At 41.4% G+C, this 17,947-nt stretch overlaps 3 protein-coding genes across 3 annotated transcripts; 1 reads left to right on the top strand and 2 right to left on the bottom strand.

Annotated features, from left to right (window-relative positions):
• The first annotated feature begins 1,173 nt into the window (after nucleotides 1-1,173).
• On the top strand, nucleotides 1,174-8,289 carry odf3l2a (outer dense fiber of sperm tails 3-like 2a). The gene is made up of 5 exons (XM_034110991.1): nucleotides 1,174-1,219; nucleotides 2,025-2,135; nucleotides 2,308-2,433; nucleotides 3,210-3,351; nucleotides 7,944-8,289. The coding sequence occupies exons 1-5, from the start codon at nucleotides 1,174-1,176 to the stop codon at nucleotides 8,287-8,289; spliced, it is 771 nt and encodes a 256-aa protein (XP_033966882.1).
• Nucleotides 8,290-8,351: 62 nt separating this feature from the next.
• Nucleotides 8,352-11,385, bottom strand: ebi3 (Epstein-Barr virus induced 3). Its single transcript, XM_034111990.2, has 6 exons — nucleotides 11,104-11,385; nucleotides 10,608-10,722; nucleotides 10,385-10,484; nucleotides 9,761-9,878; nucleotides 9,457-9,620; nucleotides 8,352-8,806 (listed from the first exon to the last, which is right to left on the bottom strand). The coding sequence occupies exons 1-6, from the start codon at nucleotides 11,204-11,206 to the stop codon at nucleotides 8,678-8,680; spliced, it is 729 nt and encodes a 242-aa protein (XP_033967881.1). The 5' UTR covers nucleotides 11,207-11,385; the 3' UTR covers nucleotides 8,352-8,677.
• Nucleotides 11,386-11,575: 190 nt separating this feature from the next.
• On the bottom strand, nucleotides 11,576-16,985 carry LOC117468144 (rab GTPase-activating protein 1-like). The gene is made up of 8 exons (XM_034112141.1): nucleotides 16,728-16,985; nucleotides 16,073-16,150; nucleotides 15,855-15,965; nucleotides 13,709-13,813; nucleotides 13,537-13,620; nucleotides 13,357-13,428; nucleotides 12,916-13,164; nucleotides 11,576-12,099 (listed from the first exon to the last, which is right to left on the bottom strand). Exons 1-8 carry the CDS (start codon nucleotides 16,836-16,838, stop codon nucleotides 11,866-11,868), a joined length of 1,044 nt encoding a protein of 347 aa, XP_033968032.1. The 5' UTR covers nucleotides 16,839-16,985; the 3' UTR covers nucleotides 11,576-11,865.
• Nucleotides 16,986-17,947: the final 962 nt, after the last annotated feature.

Here is a 17,947-nt window from a genome sequence, read left to right as displayed (position 1 = left end):
GGTTGCCTATCCAGTGCCTCAAGAGTTGTTTAAATTATTTAATCACCTGAAAACCCTCTTTGCCTCTGAATTCAAGTCCTGGAATGTATATATTAAGTATTAGTCAATGTATTGAACATGTCAGAAACAAAACATACAGCAATAATAATAATATATACAGTATATATTTTTTTCTCACTCATAATAATAATTATAACAAAGTACAAACAAAATTATAATACAAAAAAAAAAAAAAAAGAATATAATAATAATAATAATTCTCAAATAGTCTCTGTCATGTTCAACAGAGTAGTAAGTAATATTGAAGAGAAAAGTAGATGTACCTAGTGCTGATAAATGTTGGCTTTTAACTCATTGGATTAATCAGCCAATAACAGAATAGGCACAAACATCCCTGGAGATAATTCAATACTAAAAAGCGTGTTTGTTTTCCTCCCTGGAAAAAGCCATTTGGCATGCAGTGACTACATTTACCAGCTTATTTTGCATGAATACATCTTTTAGAAATGTTGCACTGATCTCAAATAAATGTAACTGCAAAAAAGCTGTTCAAATCATAATTAAATCATCAGTGCATGGTTTACATTACAGCAGCGTTGAGCTTGTTAAATATCCTCCTGAAACACAAGATCAGAACAAGTCCTTTCATTTTTAATAGCATGTGCAGGGAGATGCTATTAGTTACAGCGTACATATCGTAGCTGAGCGGTTCATCACACTTACTGCGGGTCAGCTAGTAACCTAATGCAGTGCTGTAAGACTTTAAACGGAGCATTTTAACTCTGAATTGAGCTTTACATGAATTGTTAAAGATCTCTATTTCTCCTCTTTAGGCCTTGACAAAGTCCACTTTTGGCCCTGGTTGTAGAAACATTTTGTCCTGAGGGGAACGAGGGGAAAAGGAGGTGGAGAGCAGTTTGGGTGTAACCAGGGCTTCGATCAAGGTAGGGTTTCTTTCACCTCACAGTCATGTTTAATTCAGCCCAGGAGGCCGCAAATCACCCGAAGAAGAGAGACAGGCAGAAAAGGAAGTGCCTGAAGTGACAGAGGAACCAACGAGGAAGACAAGGGGAAGAAGAAGAAGAAGAAGAAGAAGAAGAAGAAGAAGAAGAAGAAGAAGAAGAAGAAGAAGAAGAAGAAGAAGAAATAAAGAAATAAAGAGGCTGTCAGAGCATGCAGGAAGTGAAGAAACGTCCGATAATCTCTGCAAGAGAAAGAGGTCAGTGTGTGTGTGTGTGTGTGTGTGTGTGTGTGTGTGTGTGTGTGTGTGTGTGTGTGTGTGTGTGTGTGTGTGTGTGTTTGTGTGTGGCCTAGCATTACCATCCTTGTGGGGACCTAAATCTGTTTACACAGTCACGTGTGGGGACTGGCTTCCCTTATGGGGACAAAATGGAGGTCCCCATAAGGGAAATCATTAATTTTAGGATGAAGACTTGGTTAGGGTAAGGGTTAGGGTTAGGCATGTGTTGGTTAAGGTTAGGATAAGTCTCCAGGAAATGCATGTAAGTCAATGCAATGTCCCCTGAAGTGATGTATACATTGTGTGTGTGTGTGTGTGGGTGTGTGTGTGTGTGTGTGTGTGTGTGTGTGTGTGTGTGTGTGTGTGTGTGTGTGTGTGTGTGTGTGTGTGTGTGTGTGTGTGTGTGTGTGTGTGTGTGTGTGTGTGTGTGTGTGTGTGTGTGTGTGTGTGTGTGTGTGTGTGTGTGTGTGTGTGTGTGCATCCACATGGATTACATTAAAGCTGAGCTGGTTTTTGCTCTGAATTCTCTCACAGCGTTATACAGCCGTTGCTCCATACTTGTTTGAGGTGTCTACTTTGTTTAGAAATAATTCCCAAACATGCGGAGGAAGAACTTTAAAAAGCATGACCATAGAAAATAAGAGAAAGAGCTCCATATGGAAATCATCAGAGACAATTCAGACCGAGCCAAAAGAGCGGTGGGGGGTGCCATACTGCTGCACAGAGCTGGGTCTGTTGCATCATTTTCATCACGGTCCTCGTCCTCCTCCTCCTCGTCCTCCAGGCCCGGGTCCTGGACGCTACGCTCTGCCCCCGACGGTGGGATACATCAACCATGACTTCACCAAGCCCAGCAGCCCTGCATACTCCTTTCACAGCCGCATGAGCAGCGCCAGTGAGTTTTTAGAAATTCATTTTCTGTCATATTGCTCTGAAGTGCACTAGTTTTTACTCCCATGGATCCATAATGTCTCTTTTCTTCTATGCTTAATACCTGTCTGGAATAGTTTTTTCTTAATTTGACGAGGACTAAATAAGACTTTGGATGACCAATCTGTTTCCTGCAGTGGTCTCTGTGGACTCCAGCCCAGGACCGAGGTACCACATTGACGCCAAGTTAACCCGCTTTGGCCGGATGGAAACCCCGTCCTACTCCATGCTTGGCAGGGGAAGGAGCACAGGAGATAATAAAGGTGAGAGAAGAAAACGGTTTTTTTGTGTCTAGGTTGATGTTAGCTATTATTCAACTATTCATGACATTCCCACTAATCAAACGCACTTCAATTTGTCCAACTTTTCCTACCTAGAAATAAACAAGAAAGTAGAAAATATATATTCAACATGAATATTTTCTACGTTCTTGTTTATTTCTTGTCTTGAATTTGTATTGTACAATGCCATGTCTTTTTATGCTGCTGCAACGCAAACATTTCCCAAATTGGGATCAATAAAGTACTATCTTATCTTATCTCTTACCTGTTCATCATCTTCTTAAACATTTTAGCCAGTAAGTCAGTGCGGCATCACCTTTTCAACATCCAGAATTCACACAAACATTTCTCAAGAAAACTACCTTTTCCCATGAACAATGGTTTAGTCTGTATGGACTCCATATATCAAATCAAATCAAGTTTTATTTATATAGCACATTTTTAAAACGATTTTTGGTCGAGCCAATACATACAATAAAAATACTTTACAATAAGGACACTTTACAACAATTACAACAGCACAGTTTGTGCAGAATATCAGTATGAGAAAACGACACCCTCCAAATATATACATTTGAACACTGGGGAAATCGTCCAGAACGTAGTTTCATTTGTTACGTGTGTAATCATGTAAATTAGGTATTATTCTTTCAAACATCATACCAGGATTATGGAATGATGTGATGTCTATGGACACTATAATTCAAATAAACAAAGAGAGGAACTTTTTCCAAACTGACTTTTATTCCTGTTTAAAGGCGAGGTGTTTCAGACTCCGGGGCCGGGGGCCTACAGCCCAGAGAAGGCTCTCCCTCTCAACTCTCACCTCAGACCCCCCTCCTTCACCATCGGCTCTCGCACCAGATACCGCTCTGTGGATCCTGTCCCGGCACCCAACAGGTGAAGACAGCAGGCATTTGAGGAAAGGCTGGGGGTGGGACATGATTGTGGTTCTCTGTGCTAAAGAACTCATGGGCATGGTAGTTTATTTGGAGTCAATCTCACATATATTGTCCCTGTAAACTATGGTTTTAACTCTCCACAAGTCCCTCTAGCGCCTGTTGGTAGAAATGATGGTGGAAGTAAAGGGGAAGGTCAGGAGAAGTAGTTTAATGTAACCCTCGTGATGAAGTCTGGACCTGTACGATGCAAAAAAAAGGTTGGAGAGGCTGGACAAGAATGTGGGAGGAAGCCCATAAACAAATGAAGATTATTGTGACGCGATATAAGTATTTGTATCGTATTGTATCGTACTGTATCACATTGTATTGTATCACATAATATAATAGCGCGTTGTGTCATTGGGAAACTCAGAGAGGAAGTAGATGTTTTATTAAACATCAGATTTTATATAAGTTATAGGTTCTTTATTTTATAACAGACAAATGTAAACTAGATCATGTTCAACATCCACCAAAGCACAGAAGGAATAACCTTGTACCTTAAAACATTCTGCTAAAGAGTTTCCCAAAGTGATTAAGGAGCAAGTGAGAATGCGTCAACCAGAGGCGGATTTAGGATTGTAGGAGATCCGGGGCTTAGCCCAGGAGTTGTTGGGGGGGGTGCAGGGGTAAAGTGCTATTTTTGTACAAGTGGGGGGTGGACCAAACATCCTTTAGGGGGGTCGTCGCCTCCTCTAGGGGGGTCCGGGGGCATGCTCCCCCGGGAAGATTTTTTTTTTTTTTTTTTTTACATATTGAAGTTAAAAGCATCAATCTGGTGCACTTTGAGAGCAACATTAACCCTGCTTTAATAATACCTTAAAGGGGACATATCATGCTATATGTGACCTGCTCCATCGAAATCAGTCGCATTGACCCGAAGACACATTTTGAGTTGTATACACGGTTGGAAAGAGGATATTCCTAGCTTTCTAATGATATCAGGATTGTTTTTGTACTCCAAATATTAAGCGAAATATGTCACATTATATATTGACTGTCACAGAGTCCTCATTTTGAGAAAAAGGCCTTTAAAGTTTCCTTTTCTCTGGAATCCATCGATCTGATTGATTATTAGTGGAGCAAATGATCAAAATACTACGGAGGGAAGATATTTTCGTTTGGAGGGGAAGCTCGCGAGTGTGTGTGTATACGTGTGTGCGTGTGTGTGTTTGTGTATTTTTGCGTTTGTGTGTATTGTGTTTGTTTCCCGGGGAAAACCCTCACGAGAAACACCGGCTGTTGTTGTGCCTGCTGTGGCGTTAAATTACTCCGTTCTCCGCTTGTAATTATGCCGTTACAAGCTTCAAAGTTATATTTATCATCTGAATTTGCCGAAACAAGTTTAATATTCTGAAAGCCAAGACTCTGTTTAATTTAAATCAGATGAAAACAAACTGTAACGGACCCTGCCGTGTTATCTATGATTACTTTACTCTTACGTTCATAATGTCAGCTGGAGGGAGGGGGGCGGCGCTGCTGGAAGAGCAGAGTGCGAGTGAGAGGTGCCTGTCTTCGTCCCTTCACAAGCTTCAAAAATGTACTTATCGTGTGATTTTGGAAATAAAAGTTTCATATTCTGAAAGCCAAGACTTGGTTTGTTTAAAATCAAACAAAATACCCGAACCCTGAAAAAATAGTTTTTTACGTAAATCCACGTTTATTCTGAAATGAGCCGTTGCGACTTCCGACTGATTTCGATAGAGCGGGTCACATATTTGAACAATATATTGTAGGGCCATACCTATATAAAGTATATAAATAGTTTTTCTTTCAAAATACCAAACAGATCCTGCATTTTAGCCATGCCTCAATTCGCTCTATTTGCTCTTTCTAGCCCTGTTTTTGCAGGGGGCTGATTCTGTGAGCTGCACCACGCCCCCCTGCAGGAGAGAGAAGCGTGCTTTGAGATCAGCTGCTGGGCTGCAGCGGGGAGAAGAGGGGGAGAAAAAGAGATCTCCGTCCTCCGTGTTTTATTCTTATATAGAGTCGTTATTCATTTGTTTTAAAGCTCAATAAATAACAAAGAAGACCTTTGACCGGCACTTTTCTAATTTTGTCCGGAAGATTTAAACTTTAACAGACACGTTGACTAACTGAAACTCTGCCGCACGGTCCCCTCGTTCCTTGGAAGAGGCGGAGAGGAGGGTGTTTGTCATCTGCTGGTGGACTAACTGGAGAAAATTACAGCGAGGGAGGGATTGCATTGAATTACAGCAGCGGGAGAAAACGCTTGCCTCGGGGAGGGAGAAAAAGAGCCAGAGCAGAGAATAAACAGAAGGGCAACCATGCGCGGGAAGTCTTCTTCGCTGCTTTTGTGGCAGGCTACAGCGCCACTTACAGGCCTGGCATATATACTACAGCGTCTCCAGCGCAATGGCCGGCCATGGCCCAACCCCACATTCCCCTGATAGGTGGAGAATTGACCAATAAGCGGAGCACCACTTCTGTGACGTAGAAAATAATTCAAATCTGGATCAGTCTGTATCAGATCCATTGCAGCCCCGTTTTTAGAGATTTGGGTATGGAGGAAAAGAGAGAGGGTTGTGTTTTCTGACACTTGGTGAGTTCCCTGGAACACCGGGGACTAGGGGTGTAACGGTTCACAGAAGTCACGGTTCGGTTCGTACCTCGGTTTGGGGGTCACGGTTCGGTACAACAAGAAAAAGCAAAAAAAAGTCCCAAATGCATAATTCCAGGTTTGTTGTTATTTATTTTTGAACAGTAGTGCAAGTTTCAGTTTAAAAATAAGGAACTCTGACTTTTTGAATAATTAGCTGTATTAAACAGTTAAAAACAAACCATAAACAGTACCACAGACACTCAGATGGCCAGATTATCTATAATGGCTGATGTCAAACAAAAAGGTTTCATCAAGCTGTAAAACTAAAAAGAATGTCTTGAAAATATTACATCATAAATAATAAGAAAGTGTTTCAAGAGCGCAAAGTCGTTGAAAAAATATGCCAAAAGCTTCCGTTATTTATTTTGGTCTCTCGGCTCTCATGTCTATTGGTTTATTAAAAACAGCGGGGATCAGCTGTTGAACTGCTGTTGTCTTTTGCCGGGCTCCGGTGATTGGCAAATCTGGGTAATGCCTTCTGATGTGATTTAGCATGTTTGTTTGTTCCCATTAGCATACCGCACCGCTATCGAACAACGCCGACACACCGTCCTCTTCCGATCCACTGCGCATTGCTTATCGTTTTATAGATCTATTCTCATCCACCATCTTTGTTTGTGACGTAAAGAGTCACGTTTCTGAATTGGGCACTCTGAGTGGATGCAGTCACAGCCAATCGGATTCAGAGTGTTGCCTGTCAGTTCCGTTGCCTGTCAGTTCCCTTGCTATGGTTCCGTTGTTATGTGTACTGAAACGAGAGCCGGTATAATTCCACGCGCGAAAACAAAATAAAAATTGGAATACGTTATTTTAGTGTCTTAAAAGTAGACTGAGGTATGAAGGGTTAACGTTACATCTTAGAATAATTTTTAGTCATGTTCTGTATACATACTAACATATAAGGGTATTGACTTAGTGTGGTTTATCTTTTTGTCGCTGCTTTTAATTTAAACTGAGCTGTTGTGTTCATCAGTAAAGTGGAACTTCTGTGTGAACTATTCATATCTTAAACTGCACTGTAACTTTTGATTCATGTACTTTTTATTCATGTATTTTTTCTTTTAATGTTTCTTTTATTATCTTTTACTGTTTTTAAATGCCTTTGTCTGAATGTCTTTCATTTTTGTAAAGTACCTTGAATTGCCTTGTGTTGAAAGGTGCTATATAAATAAACTTGCCTTGCCTTGGTTACTCCATGTTTACTAGCTATACGATTAACGTTACAGTACATCACTCTTTTTCACTTCTTACTCAGTCAGCCAGAGTGCAGATATCACCATTAGATTCACAAACCTGAAACATCATCCATTTCTTCACTACTGGTGATGACATTGTTGTCAGCTGCTGATACTGCTACTGATACTGCTGCTGCTGCTGCTGCTGCTGCTGCTTGTGGCGCCTGCTTAGATGAAAATAACTTTCTAATATCCATAACTTTATAGGCTATTAGCTTAAAACTCGTCAGGCACTAGGAAGGATTACTTCTTCTTCAGGGCAGAGAAGGCTACGCAGTACGCAGGCTAATGTCCCGCAACGGCTGCCTCTCTGGTGGACTCCGGTACTGCAAATTACTCCCGAGACATTTTCAACAAAAAAGAAATTAATTTTTTTCTTAAGTGAAACATCCGGGACTTTTCAGAAAACATCTGGGGCTTGAGCACAAGTAGCCACCCCCTAGCGCCGCCACTGGCGTCAACAACAAATGCCCCACTGTATGAGAAACATCTGCTCAGAATTACAATGCAAAGGTTGCCAAATATCTGTTGTTTTTAAAGACCGTCTTCAGAAGGAACGAACGAGCTTAGCTTTAGATTTTGAAGGTATTGAGATACAGAATATTGCAAGCCTTATCATTTAAATCAGAGATAGCTGAAATGAGAACTCTCTGAAGCACAACGTTAATATGTGTTGTTTTTCCTTCACTCCAGCTACAGACTCCCTAATTTGCTCGGCAGCCAGGTCCCTAATAAACCCTCGAGTGCCAGCTACAGCTTCTCAGGCCGGAGGAAGGTGGGAGCTCCGTCTGAAGACCTCTCCAAGAGCCCTGGACCGGCCAAATACGACACCACCAACCCCGATATCTACCACCAGCGCCAGCCCTCCTTCTCCATGCAGAAACGGACTAAGAGACCCAGTTATTTCTCGGCTATCCCCGGCCCCGGCACTTACAGCCCGGAAAAGTTTCATGTGCACCTCCCTAAACCCCCCTCCTTCTCTATGGGTGTCAGACACTCAGAGTTCGTCACCCCACTCGTGGTGGAAGTCATCGACTGACAGGATTCGATTTGAATGCGTTGATTTTATTATATTTTTCATACAAATGTGGAGCTGTCATGTAAGGACTAAAATATATAAATAAATAATATTAAATAATGCATAAAAGTTGAATGTAAACAACGTATTAACCAATTATCAGAAAGTGTTACAGTATCAGTTGTTCAAAGGGAAACATCTCAAACCAACAGTATTACAAATATATATAAAAAAATAACATTTCAAATGGAAAGTATGTCCATTTATTCATTTATAAATAAAACAAAATATAAATAACTTTTGAATTTGCATTGGATGCACCCTGTCTAGAGTTTGTCAGTTTAACTTCACTCATAGCTTGAAAGGAGAGTGTTTAACAGAACAGGAAGTGAGAAGGAGTCTCTATTATCTAGTTCTTTACAGGTGAGCTCCAGTCGCTGCACTCGCCCAGATTGAGCAGCTCTTTGGCACACACCTGGAACAGGTAGGCTCCAGGTTTCAGCTTCAGCACCACCCAGTTGCTCTCAATCGGACCCAGCTGGAGGAGGAAATTAAAGACATATATAAAATAATCTGTGTTAAATGCATAGTGTTTTAAAAATACGACACAATGCCTCTTTTTAAATAAACTGGTTACGTTCTTGACATCTTTAAGATACAAAATCATTTGCTGAGAGTTATACATCGGGTAAGATAATACTCCTTTAAACCTTTAAATAAGAAGCTACAGCCTTGGTTAGCTTAGCTTACGCAGAATAAAAACTTGGTTTTAACCATTGGACCATTTCTGAAAATCACTAGTTAACACGAACATGAATAAGTGTTTTTCCCAAATAGGGAAACTAATCCTTGGCTATTTGAGTATACTACATCATTCTAACAAGGAGAAAAATGTATTTTAATCAGCATTTCTCATTCAAAAGTAATTGATCAATCACAGTTCTTAACACTATTAAAATAATTACTTTATTTTAATGTCTACTGAAAAGCTATTGCCTCACTATTAAACAATTTACATTTAAAAACATTACAGCTTAGTTGAAATGAGAAGGATTCACAGACGAAGGGACTTTCTGAAACCGTGTTGAGGTTACCTAAAAAAACCTTATTGAGCTTCCTTGTGGTTGTGTGTGTAATAATGTAGAGTTTCACACTTCTGCTGTTACTGCTGATGATGGTTTTTCTTACATTGTACGACCGTGGGATGCCCCTGCTTTCCCGCTGGTACTTGATCTGGTATTTCAGAGGGAAGATGTCCAGGTGAGCCCAGGTAGGGGGAGGAGACCACTGCAGCAACAAGCGTTTGGAGTCATGACGGGAAACCGTGACGTCTACAGGGGGGTCCGGTTTCACTGAGAGAACGAGACTTGAACATTAACCACAAGTGTCTTCACAATATGCACATCAAGCTATATTGAGTATCACACGACGGCGCACTCATCACTCTCCCTACTCTCTTTTAGATCGGATTATTAATCATGTCAGTTGTCACCTATATCCTCCAACATGAAGCTTGAAAGATGGAAGCTGCTGCTCCCAGAATACACTGCGGTGACGTTGATGATGTAGTCAGTGAGCAGCTTCAGGCTGGGCATGTGGCAGTGCCAGAGCTAAAAAATATAAATAACAAACACAAGATTATAAATCATGAGGTTATATATTATTTCTACGTTTCAATTTCAAAACGTTAGTAATTTTTGCACACTGACAGCTTATTTTTGTATCATTTAAAAATCTAAAATGTAATGGTAAAAACATACGATAACATTTACTGTAGATTCGTGCATGAAAGGATTTAGATGTTGAAAATAATTCCCACAACAAAAAATGCGTGATTTCCACCAACTATTTCCCCCCTAATGACATCATTTTCACCTCAGACTCACAAGACAAACTTGAAACTATGAGTTACAGCTTCTGTGTAGCAGAAAGGTGAGAGGGGTTTTCCAAAAAACACTTTGACAAGTAAGAACATGGAAGTAAAAGTGTCTGGATCAACATTACAGTAACATTTCTAAGCATTGATGGATGATTGTTTCACTCTGACTAAAATCAGGCTTTTGGAAACCCCCTTTTCAGTGTATCTGCTGCAAAGGTAAATAAATAAAGCTGGTACCCGATCAGATGAGGATGACGATGCTGAAATCACATCAGAGGACGAAGAGCCGGGTTGGATGAGATGGCAGTGCTTGGTGACCGACTGTCTGTGTCTCTCACTGGCAAACACATTAACACACATATTAATGAGCTCCTTAGCGACACTTAGCGACAGGAGTCTGTTTTACTAAAAGGTGTCAGGGGTGCAGGTCAGCACACAGGAGCAGAGCAGTGAGATCTACCTGTAGGTGGCAACGTAGTGAGTTGGTGGGTGATGGGGGGGTTCAGGCCAGGAGCAAAGTGTCACGTTGGGGTAGCTCGCACACCGGCAGCGCACTGTGGGAGTGGAGGGAGAACCTGAGAGAACAAAAGTCATAAAATGAGCAAACAAATTATTTATTTATGTCCTTTTGTGTTTTAAGAGCACGCCTTTGCCCCCTTTTCTTTGTTAGTTTGTTAGTCATTTAAAAGGTTAAAGCAATTAAATGATAAATAAAATGTGTTGCAGGGTTGGAAATATGGTAATAAAAGGTAAACAAAAATCCCATTAATTAAGGCTCACAAAATGTCTATATCCATTCACTGCATGTAGAAAAATACATGTTCAGTGCAACATAGCAGCAACAAAGCTCTTAGTAAAAGTAACAAAATGCTTTCTGTTTTACGACTCCTGATTAAATGACATGTGTTGAAAGCACCACCAAGTAAATAACAAGAGGCATATTTACTGGTACTCACTCCCTGATGTTGTAGTACCCATCAGCAGGTCCAGTGCTTGGCCTCCAAGAACACACACGAGCAGAACCACAGTGACACACACTCTGCCAGCAATCGCAGCCATTAGTGCTTCCGGCGGAAAACAATATTACTGAGTGAAAAAGCTTTCTAAATGGAGCAGTGAACCCTCGTTTGCAAGATATCGCCTACTCTCTTCTGTTGTTTCTTTGCTCTGCTCAGGTATATAATTCTGCACGTCAAAGTTCAGAGATAAAGAAGTGCTGCTGCTGCTGCCGACTCCCGTCTGTGTGTTTGAGCAGCGGCGTATCAGGACTATAAAGCCGTCGTCAAAGTGAAAGAGGAACATCGATTGTGGTGAATTGTAGGAAAAAGCCATTTAAGAAAGAAGTGTTTCGTCTCTAATAATGAGTCAGGTTTCCTTACGTCATACACAAACATTTTCTTAAGTCATACCTGCTTTAATGTTGTTTTACAAAGAACATAATTATGTACAAATAACTCACATGGCACATTTGGTTTACAAAGGAAAAAATGCACTTGTGTGTTCAGTAGTTGGAAAGTGTTCAACACATATAGAGAATGTCTTTGACAGCACCTGCATGTGCTTTCAGATACTCCTTCATGCTTTACACTGCCCTATAGTACACAACAGCAGCTGCACACTGACCACATATTGCACATCACATTGTGAATAAATACTCTGAGGTCTGATCCTTCAATTGTCTCCACTTTTAGCAGTCTGCAAATTCACAGTCCAAGCTTTTAGAGATGTTCTTGTTTGTTTCTGTGAGGCCACGACAGCTTCTTGGCGTTCCACTCAGACAGGGAGCCTCTGCGGAGCTTCCACACCACTGAGGGAGCTCCTTCTCTGGGTAAGCTGATGCTTTGAAGCCCCCCTGCGCTGGGGGTCCGCAGGGAGGTGAAGGCCTTGCTGATCCAGCTGTTCTTCGCTTCCTGTAGATCGTTGGCCAGGATTCCCTTCTGGTGCTCCAGCTCCTGCACGAGGATGGAAGAGGAGAATGTGAGAAATGCAGCAAAAAAAAAAAATCACAAATACATTTTTGTGCAACAATACTGTTTAATTTCTTGTATTTCTCTCTATTTCTCTTAAGTTTTGAATACAAAATACACTTTATTGTACTAAATTGATTGAATGTGTTCGATAATGGTACACTACTTTGTCTTGTCTTTAGTGCTTTTAATAAAATAAGTTCATTTACAATTGATGTTTTAGTATTATATAAATAATCCATTACTCAATGTTAAAATCTGTTTTAATTGTGCATTATTTAGACCGACCAAAACATTTATTTGTATTTGGTGAAGGAAAAACGACACACAACATGTAGTTTTAGTAATGTAAAACAGATGTTTGTATGTATTGAAATGGCCAAATGTAATAATGAGCAATTGTGCTGACCACTTTCCTTGCCCCAACATGGGATGAAAGTGGCCATCATATATTTGCAGGAATCTCTGCCTAACCCTATATTCTGTATTTATTTGGAAATGGGTGTGCCTCACATTGATGTCCCATTGATGTCAGCAGGCATACCAAAGTATTTTCTGTTGCAAACCTTAATGATGATGATCCCTATTTATTGAGTTGAGTTTGAACAATCTGTTTTTTTGTGTGTGTTATTTTTTTGTTCAGACATTAAATATGTTCCTTGAAGTTTCATTCACAGTTTTTTAGAGGCCAATGCATGGTAGACTGTAGTCATGTGACCTGGATTTGGCTTGCTTAGATTCACCAGATGTGTTTGTGTGTATTTATAGGTGCTATGTGATGGTTTGATGGTCTGCTCTGACCTGGATCTTGCACTTGGACTCCACCATATAGACTTTGGTCTTGGCCAACTCCTGCTCCAGCTCCTTGACTTCGGCCCCGAGGGACTCCTTCTCCTTTTCCACCTTCCTCTGCTCTTCCTTTTTAGGACTTGTGTCGTCCTCTTCCTGGCCTGGTTCAGTATTCCCGTGGCCTTCAATCGCTGCTTCAGTGGAAGATGCTGCTTCTGATTCTACGAGGTGTCGACAGCGTGAGCAAGCCTTCACTGCACTCTGCAAATATGGAGAAGAATAGGCATGATGTGAAACAGTGTCCAGACTTATCTACCACACACACGATGAAAACCAAATAAGAAAGTGAAGAAAAGGGTAGTAAAATGAATTCTTACAACATGTTTAAGTGGAAGCATGACAGAGGAAAAGGTGGTTTAAAAGTATGAAGCATGACAGCAGTTTTATTCTTACCTTGAGTGAGTCTAACTCTTCTCTGTGGGCGGCCTGCTGCCTCTCCAGACGGCTTGTCAGCTGAGAGCAGATCTGAGCAGAAAAGAGGATCAACAGCATTAGGCAGCACTCTTTATTAATATATCCTCTTGAGAAGTATCTCATAAATCCAAACAGCTTCATTTTTCTGATTCTCTCTACCTGTTTGTAGTCCTCAATGACACCAGACGACCTTCTGACTTCCTGCTCAGTCTTCTGCAGCTCTCTTCTAAACACTTTCTTCGCCTGTAAGAAGAGAAGAAATCCTTTACTCATGCATGTCAAGCATAGCATCAACCTTGTAAGGACTCTGTGATGTTATAAAGAGGCGTACCACTTCAGCTTCCTCCTCTGTCCCTCTCTTCTCCTCTTCTGTCGCCTGCAGATGGCGTCTGGTCTGAAGAAGGTCTTTGGTGAGTTCGTCCACTTGGTCCTCTGCCTGCAAATCAACATTATTCTGGTCAGCAGCAAAGACTCTCTGTTGGAAATAACATCATTGTGTTGTATGAAATCATTTTCGATATAGAGTGCCAAAAGAGATGCAGGCTTCATCCATAATGCTTATCCTATGCAATTACGTAACGAAAATAGAAATGCAATTTAAAAACTACAGTACAATTAGATTATCAGGCCTTAAGGTTTCAACAAAAACAATACATTTCTCTATTGAAAAGACTGCCCTTGCATGGTTCAGGTCCTACCTGACAGACCGTAGCTTCTCAGTGCAGCTAGGTACCTTCTCCTCTGCTAAAGCCCCTCTTACCTGTGGGGTTCCCCAAGGCTTGATTCTGGGCCCCATCCTTTTTCTACTGTACATACTGCCCCTAGGTTCAATTCTCACAAAACACAACATCCCCTTCCATTGTTACGCCGATGATGTACAGATCTATCTGCCTCTCAATTCAAATGTCAACTCATTACAGCCGTTGATGGACTGCTTAACAGAGATCAAATCCTGGCTGAGTCAAAATGTCCTCAACCTCAACGAGAGCAAGACCGAGGTCATCTTTTTTGGACCCCAACCTCCAGCCTCTCCGGTTGATATTCTGGGCTCTCTCAATGAAAACATCCTCCCCTCTGTCATGAACCTTGGAGTGACCTTCACTAGCACTTTTAAATGTGATAAGCAGGTCAGCGCCGTAGTCAAGACCTGCTTTTTTCAAATATGACTATTGGCCAAGACCAAGTCGTTTTTATCTTTTAAAGACCTAGAAAGGGCTATTAAGGCCTTTGTTACCTCGAGACTGGATTACTGCAACGCTCTGTATGTGGGTATGGACCAGGCGTCAATTAGACGCCTGCAGCTAGTGCAGAACGCAGCTGCACGTCTTCTGACTGGCCACAACAAGTGTGACCACATCACCCCAATTCTGGCCTCGCTGCACTGGCTTCCAATTCGGTTCCGAATTGATTTTAAACTCCTTTTATTTGTTTTTAAAGCACTAAATGGGCTGGCTCCGGCCTATATAGCAGAACTCCTCCATCGCTACACCCCAGCCAGAGCATTAAGGTCGGCTGACCAGCTGCTGCTGGTAGTGCCCAAGACCAGGCTCAAAACCAGAGGGCACGAGCCTTCGCAGCAGCTGGCCCCAGGCTCTGGAACACTCTGCCCCTCCATGTGAGGTCGGCCCAGACCCTAGGGGTTTTTAAATTTACACTTAAGACTCACTTCTTCTCTCTGGCCTTCTAGTCAGAGCGGAGCACGACTCCTGACATTTCCCTGTGTGATTTTTATTTTTGCTGTTGTAATTTGTTGTCTTCTGTTTGCTATCGTAGTAACGTGTTTTTATAGCATGTACAGCACTTTGGCTCGACCAAAAATCGTTTTAAAAAATGTGTTATATAAATAAAACTTGATTTGATTTAAAAATGTAGCCGTCATTAAATCCTGTGCATATTCCACAAAGTCTGAAGATCACTGATGACAAAATAAAATGAAAGGATTAAAAGGACATTAAAAGGACAGCAGTTAAAATCTAAAGTCAAATCCATGGAACAGATATTCATGTACAGAACATTTTCACAAGACAACTTACGAACCCTCCTTTACGATAATAAATATACGATAATTAAATAAATCGTCCATCTTGTACTTTTCCTCTCCAGGCTTTTGTGACATACTGTATTGAGAAGACTTAAGCAAATGAAACTAACATTGCAATTGTGAAATCTTCATATTAGACCATTTCAGGGTTTTAAAGAACCATTTCATGAAGAATAAGCAATAAGTAAACAATCTTGAAATCATATCTCTGGATAAAATGCCGGCATGCTTGGTACTGCTGGCCTGTTATTTGGAGACGGGTTGACATTTTGAGCATAAATACAACTGCAGACTGAATTGCTCCTAATGCCGGAAAGTATTATTAAGGTCACATTCTGGCTGTCTCCTGAGAGGCTGAGCTGACTTTCAGGAGATTATAATGCATTTTTAAAGAAAACCCTTTTACCTTTTGGTGAAGGGAAATGTCTTATCGTACCTGGTCCAGAGCGTTCTTCAAGGCGATCTTGCTGGTGATCAGTCTGTGAGCGAGGCTGTCGTTCTCCTGCTCCAGACGGAGGCTCGTCTGCTGCAACACATAGTTCTCCTTCTGCAAAAACACAGGAAAATCCATCGGGGACAAACAGAATGTCGACATTTTTATCACTGGAATGACTTTAATGTATCTGTTTGTGGTGAGAGTGAAGGATTTCTGACCAGGTATTTGTCCAAAGGCTCTTCATCATCCATCAGTTGAAGCCGGCTCTCTTTCGGTTTGGCTTTCTTTGAGGGAACCTGAGGGGAGAGAGAAGAGGCTGATGAAACAGAGCAAAGTCATATTTGAGTGAGCTGGAGAAAGCTATCTCCTTCAAACAGATCTGCTGTCGGATGCTGAGTGTGACAAATCGTGGAACAGGCCCCCAAAACAAAAAGAAAGCAAGATAGGGATAAGTGCGAGTTAAGATAGAGCACATGGGGGAGGGATCATTTAGGAACATAAAGGAGTATTAGGAGGGGGAGATTTATTATGAGCCTGACAATTGACAATTTCCATATCTCAAATATCAAAAATGAACAGTCAGGCTTCATTTCCTTCTATCTACAATAACACATCTGTCATGCAGTGAAATGGGTTTAGTGTTACAGTGTATTGGATCTGTAAGAAATGTTATAAATGGTGGAGCAGTAGGGTGCATCGTTTTTTTTTAATTAGTCTTACTCTCATTTTGACTTTGAAAGTTCTTCATACTTCCAAAAAGCAAATAAGTCTGCATTTTTTTGGGTGAATTGCCTTAATGCCAAAGAGTGTCATTTGCCAATTGCTTAACGGTTAGATGTGGTGATCTCAAAAGTGACTGGAAGTGAGTCTTACTGTGAATGTTGGTCCAGTTTCTTCCACCAGGCAGGCCAGGATCTCCTCTTCACTCAGCTGCTCCATAGTGTCGGCATCGTATTCCATCGTCATGGACACCTCTTCCATCATGTTGCCTCAATGTGCAGGCGCCGCTAACACTCAGTGACAATCACAGCCTTCACAGGTAAAGAGCTTTCAATCACAATTTAAAACAAATTGAAAATCCAGCTTTATCTCTCGTGTGAATCAGAGATGTAGAGTGAGTTCAGGAACATGGAGTCGTGTTGTTTTTGCTCGCTGTGATGCAGGCCATCCAGCATGTGAGTATGACCAGGAAATAATCAGGATAAAGTCCAAGTCTTCCAGACACAAATAAACTCTGTTAACAGTCCAAAGGTGAAGAATGGTGACAGAGATACTCCCACAGGTAAAGTGTAGCTACAGACAAGCACCTAATACTGAGCAGTCAGAGCCACCTACAGCAGGTGAAGAAGTGTGTGTTACAGGTGAATGGGCAGTAACAGGTTCAACAGGGTTTAAGACCTGTGTGTGTGTGTGTGTGTGTGTGTGTGTGTGTGTGTGTGTGTGTGTGTGTGTGTGTGTGTGTGTGTGTGTGTGTGTGTGTGTGTGTGTGTGTGTGTGTGTGTGTGTGTGTGTGTGTGACACACCCACAGTGCTCACCTTTCTTATTATACCTCTCCCTTTTTCTCTCACACACACACACACACACACACACACACACACACACACACACACACACACACACACACACACACACACACACACACACACACACACACACACACACACACACACACACACACACACACACACACACACACACACACTTTATTTATTTGGCAATGATGAGCTCCCACAATGCAAATATTTTTGTCATAGTCCACACTCTTCATACTAGCTGGCTCCGAGGCTGTGTGAAACTGCCGGGTAAACACTTCTGGAGTTTAATGACGGAGTTAATCATGTGGTATTTGTGACATTTCACCCTGAGGTGTTGGCACGACACAAAGCTGACGGTCTATTATTATCATGAGCTGAGCAGCAGAACAAACGGGTCCAGCAGGTAAAGTGATGAAATACCAGCACATGAATGCAGAATAACTAAGAGGATCCCCCCCCTCCATATCTTAGTTTTACTTTCACAGGTGCAGTTTCTCCTTATTTCTCCCTGAAATCTCTCACTAATTCCCCCTGATGACAGATCAGTTTCACTTCTT

This window comes from Pseudochaenichthys georgianus, chromosome 22, assembly GCF_902827115.2.
Source record: "Pseudochaenichthys georgianus chromosome 22, fPseGeo1.2, whole genome shotgun sequence".
Taxonomy (NCBI): domain Eukaryota; kingdom Metazoa; phylum Chordata; class Actinopteri; order Perciformes; family Channichthyidae; genus Pseudochaenichthys; species Pseudochaenichthys georgianus.
The sequence above is the reverse complement of the archived record's forward strand: the minus strand, read 5'-3'. Positions and strand labels throughout refer to the sequence as shown.